The 6419-nt window shown below is 50.7% G+C and overlaps 2 protein-coding genes across 2 annotated transcripts in view; both read right to left on the bottom strand.

The window, feature by feature from the left end:
- LOC147817189 (trace amine-associated receptor 6-like) overlaps positions 1-1553 on the bottom strand; it is an 11275-nt gene extending 9722 nt beyond the window's left edge. Inside the window, exons 1-2 of the mRNA XM_087171485.1 lie at positions 1396-1553; positions 821-965 (exon numbers count right to left, since the gene is read on the bottom strand). Of these exons, the coding sequence (XP_087027611.1) occupies positions 821-965; positions 1396-1553 (303 nt within the window). The remainder of the gene's footprint in view (positions 1-820; positions 966-1395) is intronic.
- A 1340-nt stretch (positions 1554-2893) lies between these two features.
- The window catches only part of LOC111647647 (uncharacterized), an 18619-nt gene continuing 15093 nt past the window's right edge, over positions 2894-6419 (bottom strand). Inside the window, exons 21-29 of the mRNA XM_087171487.1 lie at positions 5697-6419; positions 5499-5630; positions 4590-5195; positions 4427-4510; positions 4184-4336; positions 3900-4049; positions 3752-3805; positions 3591-3650; positions 2894-3506 (exon numbers count right to left, since the gene is read on the bottom strand). The exon at positions 5697-6419 is cut by the window's right edge and continues 2264 nt beyond it. Coding sequence (XP_087027613.1) covers positions 3279-3506; positions 3591-3650; positions 3752-3805; positions 3900-4049; positions 4184-4336; positions 4427-4510; positions 4590-5195; positions 5499-5630; positions 5697-6419 — 2190 coding nt within the window. The 3' untranslated portion in view covers positions 2894-3278. The remainder of the gene's footprint in view (positions 3507-3590; positions 3651-3751; positions 3806-3899; positions 4050-4183; positions 4337-4426; positions 4511-4589; positions 5196-5498; positions 5631-5696) is intronic.

Below are 6419 nucleotides of genomic sequence, written 5' to 3'. Positions count from 1 at the left end.
CCACAGGACACCAACAAGGTGATGAAGAAACAGCAGCCAAGAATCATTCAAACCACAGTTCATCACAGTAAAAGGCCACAGCTACAGGCAGCAGCAGGTTCATCAGACTGAGTCAAATCTACTTCAACCCTGTGGTGAGTCAGTGAACCTGTGGACACATTTGTAGTTAGCATTAAAATAAAAGTCATCAGGTTACACAAAAGAAAACACAGATGCAAAGTAGAAAACTCTGAAAGTCAAAGTTCCCACGCTGTGAGGGACCCTGAAGTTACAGGACAGAAGCTGGAAAAAGATGTGTATAAGAGACAGGAGCTCAGCCTCTTCCATCATGAGAGGAGCCGAGTGACCACAGCTCTGTCTGACTGCTCCTTTATCTCCTCTCCCTCCTCCTTCACTCTGTGAATCAAACTCTTCATTCGCCCAAAGTTTGATCCTCTCATGAACCGCCCCACCACCCCACCCCACCCTGTCTGAGACCACGTCCAGATTTTTGGTAAGTAAATCCACTTATATTATAATATTATAAAATAGATTAAACAGTGCAGAGGTGCTGGCCTGACCCCAAAGCGTTTCTCCACCTACCCAGTGACTGACCCTGGCTGCTATGAAGGATGCTGCCCAATGTGGCCTAGACCAGATGCTTCCATCACTTCTCCGATAGCGAGACCAGATGCCCGTTTCCCACGCCCGCGGTGTAGGATCACTGACGTCCTCCTTACCTAGAGCTACCAGCTCAGATGGGACATATGACAGGACCTGGTTCTGTCTGGAGTTGATGCCTCAACGCAGAGTTGAGTGACGCTTCACTCCAGGTATTTGCCTTCATGACCAGAGAGCTGATGTCCGCTTTGACCTCGGCTTGGCGCCAAGTGTGGCTCGCCCTGTCCCCATTATCAGAGGGGTGCAGGAAGACACTTCGCACACTGCCTATTCCAGGCCGATGTTTGGGCCTGCAGCCCAACAGGCTTTGGATCAACACAGCACACGAGTAAACGAGGTCAGACAACAGTTTGCTGATTGTGTCGGACACCTTTGCCTAAAGCTGGACACACCAGCAGTCCTCGCCCTTCAGTCAGCACTCCTAGTCCCTCGAGAGCTGAACACTCATCTTTTCAACAGAGGCCCCCCCAGCGGGCCCCTCTGCAGCCTGCCTGTCAGACACCAAAGGATAGGGCACCCAAACACAGGGCTTCCAGCCAACGACCTCCCAGGCCACCCAAAGGTCATGGGGGTCAGGCCTAACTTCCAGACATGAGCAGTGTCTTCCTGCAACATCTCAGCTGCTGGGAGGCCTTGTTCTCAGACCCTGGGCTGGACCCTGTTGTCAACCCTTTCCAAAGGGTACAGCATCCAGTTCAGGCGTCAGCCCCAAAGGTTCAACGGCGTCTCAATGACTTGTCAACGACCCCGAGGGCTCTGGCTTGGATCCAGATCTTCACTATATGCATTGCAGCAGCGCTTTCTCCGCTGTAGACCAGGGGAGTGCGGATTCTTCCATAGGTGGATGATTGGCTGATATGTGCTCCGACCCGGGAGTAGGCGATCTGCAACATGGCGACTCTCTGGGCCCATGTGACCCAGCGTTCCCAGAGTTCTTTGCTTACCAGTCGGCATGTCATGTTCATCTGTGTTGCCCTTGATTCAAGGACAATGAAAACTTCTCAAGCAGGAGAGACACTTTCTGCGGTTCAGTCAGTGTTTCAGTTTCATGTGTTATGACATTAACATGTTCCAGGCTGGACATGCAGCTGCTGTGGTTCTGATCGTGTGATGTGTCGCACTGTAGGACAGAGATGTTTCTGTCACTTGGACGATGTAAAATCAGCCAGGGGCCAACGACAGGACGAAACCTGAAGCCGTGGATGTTACCTGTTTTTGAGAATGACTGGAACTGGAAAGTTAAATCAAAACAATCATCTGTTTAATAACAGAGAGAATATGTTCTGTGATTCTGGTGAACTGAACCTTTAAGGTGACATCATGTGTTGAAGATCACGACAGAAAGAAAAACAGAGTGATCTGTCTCTAATGACCTGGTTGCATCATGTTGTTTATACTGAAGCCTGTTAACACCTCTGATTGCTGCCACGGGCTCATGTGACACAGGTGACACGGGTGAGCAGGTGAGCAGGTGAGCAGGTGTGAAAGGTTCACACTCAGCAACAGCAGCTAACGGGCCGCTCAGTGCCCAGAGGAAAACTACATGTGAAACAACAAACTGTGTGTGTAAACATTTGTGTGATGTTTGTTGTCACAGCGCACAGGTGAGTCTCTGAGGTTTAATGTGCAGAGTCACAGTGGAGCGAAGGAACTGAGCAGATTCACACGTTTCCAGAAACTTAACTTACATCACAGGACAAGTCGGCGACCATTACCTCTTCAAAATTTACTCCAACGGAAAAACACAAAAGTCTGTGATTCAGTTTGAGGTTTCTGGTCTACATGAAGCTCCCGGTCTGGGTCGGTCCAGATTTGGGGACATGTCTCAGACTCTGAACTCTCCTGGATAATGTTTATGTTCTGACAGGTCTGACTACTACAGTACCCATGAGCCTCAGGCACTGTTGCCATGGAGAAGAGGCCTTTCAGATCTCTGTCAGAAACGGTCCAGAATTTTAGCTGCAGGTCTTATTTTCAGTTTTCTCAGCTCGTCGCTGTTAGCGAATCATGTGACAAATTTTTAATCTCTGTGATTGGACGTTTCTTGTCAGATTCAGGTGTGTAGTTCACATCTACCTTGAAAAGGTTTTGATGGTTCTTGTGGAGGTTCAAGGAATCTGAGAAAGTTCCAGGGGTCGTTGAGGAAGTAGAAACACGAACAAAGATCTGTCAGCGCCCCCCTCAGGCGGCACAACTAATTACAGCCAGAACAAAAATCTAATGAAAGACCATCCACGATATAAAAACTTTATTTAACTTTATACAAACACACAGCTGACCTCTGACCTTCACAAGACAGTCTCAGCTCAGACTGAAGGATCATGGGAAATGTAATGTCATGGCTCAGGGGTCAAAGTGACAGATGAAAACTGAAAACAAATACAACGGAATAAATAACTGATCAGTAACGGTTACATGACTTCATGTGGTCAAACAGCTTTAAACTCCACAGGGAGTCTTCACTGTGACTTGACTGCTGCAATCAGCCAATCAGAAGACAGCTCTTTAAAAAACTCAGTAAAATCTGGCTCTGAATAATCAAGCCATTTCCATAGCAACAGAACAGGAGATTTTTCTTAAAGCCTGTTGAGGTTTTAAGTCTTTTTTATTTTCAGGCATTATGATTGGCTGAGGGACATTCTAAGCTCCTCCTCCCTCAGGCTGCGGTCCAATCGCTGCGTCTCAGACTCTAAGACAGACGGGATTGGACGGCGTGTGACGGTGGCTAGCGAATCACTGAGGTCGTGTCTCAGAGAGAGCAGCCACTGGCTGTTTCTGGAGGACTGCTGGATAAACTCCGCCCTCTGCTGCTGATCCACAGCCAATGAGAGACGGAGCTGACTCACCTGAGGGGAGAAGACACAGTGACATCATCAGCATCCACCTGACAACTCAGAACACCTGAAACTCTTCTCCTATGCTGCTCTCACCTGGTCCTCCAGCTCCCTCAATCGGCTCCTCAGACGCTCTTCTTCTGTGGTGTCTGCGGTCTGCTGGACAAACACAAAGGGTTAACACACACACACTAACACACACACACACACACACACACACACACACACACACAGATGTACCTGTGTGTGTGTCTCACCTGAGATCTCGTGTCAATCAGCTGCTGTCTGAGCCTTGAACGCTCCTCCTCCACCTGAAACACAATGATACAAAATCAGTCCGTGTACCTGTCTCTCAGTCCGTGTACCTGTCTCTCAGTCCGTGTACCTGTCTCTCAGTCCGTGTACCTGTCTCAGTGTGTCTTTCAGTGTGTCTCTGTTTCTCTTCAGTTTGTCCTTCTGATTTTCCAGGTGAGAGTTTTTCTTGTTCAGTCGTTTCTGTTCCAGCTCCAGCTCAGCCACCAGACGCTGCAGGACCACCAGTCTGTCCCCGACAGCCTGCTGACACACACACACACACACACACACACACACACACACACACACACACACACACACACACACACACTTAGCTCCACTGCAGTCAGGTGCTCAGGATATCCCTGTCGTATCGACCAATCAGAGACACTGGCCTGGTCTGGGTTAGGTCCCGCCCCCGAGCTCTGCTCCTGTTGGTGGGCTCTCTCCCTGTAACCAATCATAGCTGCCTCAGTTCGCTCCAGAGCCAATCGGACTCGATCCCTGTCCCTCTCCAGATCCTGGCTCCTCTGAGTCAGAGTGTAAACCTGGACAACAACATCATGATGTCACAGTAAACAGCATTAAATAAAACCTGTTTATTCACAGCAACAGACCAGGACTTAGTCTTTTTGAACCTCAGCTTCTCTTTGCCTCAGCAGCCTCCTGATCTCCTCTTTCTCCTGCAGCAGAGAGGAGATGTGCTCCTCCTCCTCCTCCTCCTGAAATGATGAAACATAAACTGTTTAGAAATATCAGGTGTTTTTGTATATGTTTCTTCACTCTTCTGTTAAAGCTCACCTGTCCTCTTCCTTTCTTCCTGTCCTCTGTCTCTTGGTCCTTCCTCTTGCTCCTCTGTCCGCCCACCTCCTCTCTCTCCTCCTCCTCCCTCTCTCTTGCTCTCTCAGCAGCCAGGGGGGAGATCTGTGTTTTCTGCTCCTCCAACATGGCTGCCGTAGCTCTGACCCGGCACAGCTCAGCCCGGCTCTCCTCCACCTCCCTCCCTCTCTCCTCCACCCTGGACCTCCACTCCTTCTCAGCCTCCTCCTGTCTCTCCTTTAGTGCCTGGATTTCTCCCAGCAGATCATTCAGCTTCAGCTCCTGCTCCTGCTCCATCTCTTCGACTCTGCTCCTCCATCGCTCCTCGGCCTTGCTCCTCTCCTCCTCCGCCCTCTCCTTCGTCTGTCGCGCCTCCTCCAGCTCCTCCATAACCTCCCTCCTCCTCCTCTCCAGGGCCTTGGCTCTGGCTCTCACCTCCTCCACCTCTGCTCTTTCATTCTCCACCTCCCCTCTCGGTCTCTGCACCCCCTCCCTGACACTCCTTAGGTTCTCCTCTCTGATCCTCTCCGCCTCTTCCTTCTTCTCCTTCAGAGCGCTCCTCAGACGCTCCCCCTCAGCATGGCTCTCCTGAACGGCAGGATGTGGAAAAGATGAATGAATGTAGTCACTAGTTAGGGCGTGGTTAGCTTAGCTTAGCATAAAAACTGCAAAAAGGGGTAACAGCTAGCTTAGCATAAAGACTATAAACAGTGGGAAACAGTTAGCTTAGCTTAGCATTAAGATTGGGAACAGAGGAAAACAGTTAGCTTAGCTGAGCATAAAGACTGGAAAGAGAGGTAAACAGTTAGCTTAGCTTAGCATTAAGACATGAAACAGCTGATTAGCATCTGTATTGTGGTTGTCCTGGGTCAGGAGCAGGAAGTGCTGTACCTGCAGGAGGAGTTTCAGGTTGGTCATCTCCTCCAGCGCGGCCCTCAGACCCTCTTTCATCTGCTGCATCTCCTCCTCCTTCAGCTTCACCTCCTGCCTGGCTCGCTCCCTGCTCTGACTCAGACCGGACACCTGAAACACAGAACCAGGTAAGTCGTGTCCACAAACTTCTGGTCAGTTTGTTCAGGTGCGATTTACCTGAGTCTGCAGGGAGCTCAGGTTCACTGACATCACCTCCACACTCTGCTGCACTCCTCTCAGCTCCTCCTGCACTTCCTCCCTCCTCCTTCGCTCCTGCTGCGCCTCCTGTCCGAGAGCTGTCGCCTCCTTCTCCGTCTCCAGTAACTTCTCCAGTGTCTGTTCCTTCTCCCTCTGCTCCTTGTGCACCTCCTCTGTGATGACCATCAGCTCACCCCTGGTCCTCCTCAGCTCCTCCTGCACGTCCTCCCTCTGCCTCCACTCCCTCTGCACCTCTTCTCTGAGAGCAGTCACCTCTTCTCTCCTCTTCATAAGCTCTTGCTGCGCCTCCTCCTTCTCCCGTTTTTCCTCTTGTACCTCCTCTCTAAGAGCCGACAGCTTCCTCTCGCTCCTCCTCAGCTCGTCCTGTACTTCCTCCCTCTGCCTCCACTTCTCATGGGTCTCCTCCCTCCTCCTTTGCTCCTTCTGGACCTCTTCCTTAAGGGCTGTCATCTCCTCCTGTGCCTCCTTCTTCTCCTCTTGTTCCCTTTTCACTGCCTCTGTGAGAGCTGTCAACTCCTTCTCAGTCCTCCTCAGGCTCTCCTGCACCTCCTCCTTCACCCTTTGTTCCCTTGTTACCTCCTCTCTTAGTACACACACCTCCTCTCTTCTCCTCCTCAGTTCCTCCTGCACCTCCTCCCTCTGCCTCCACTCCCTCTGCACTTCCTCTCTGAGAGCAGTCAC

Source organism: Seriola lalandi, unplaced genomic scaffold (assembly GCF_002814215.2).
Source record: "Seriola lalandi dorsalis isolate HSWRI2012SDOR001 ecotype SW California unplaced genomic scaffold, Sedor1 jcf7180002055007, whole genome shotgun sequence".
In the NCBI taxonomy this organism is placed as follows: domain Eukaryota; kingdom Metazoa; phylum Chordata; class Actinopteri; order Carangiformes; family Carangidae; genus Seriola; species Seriola lalandi.
This window is presented reverse-complemented; position numbering and strand designations above follow the sequence as displayed.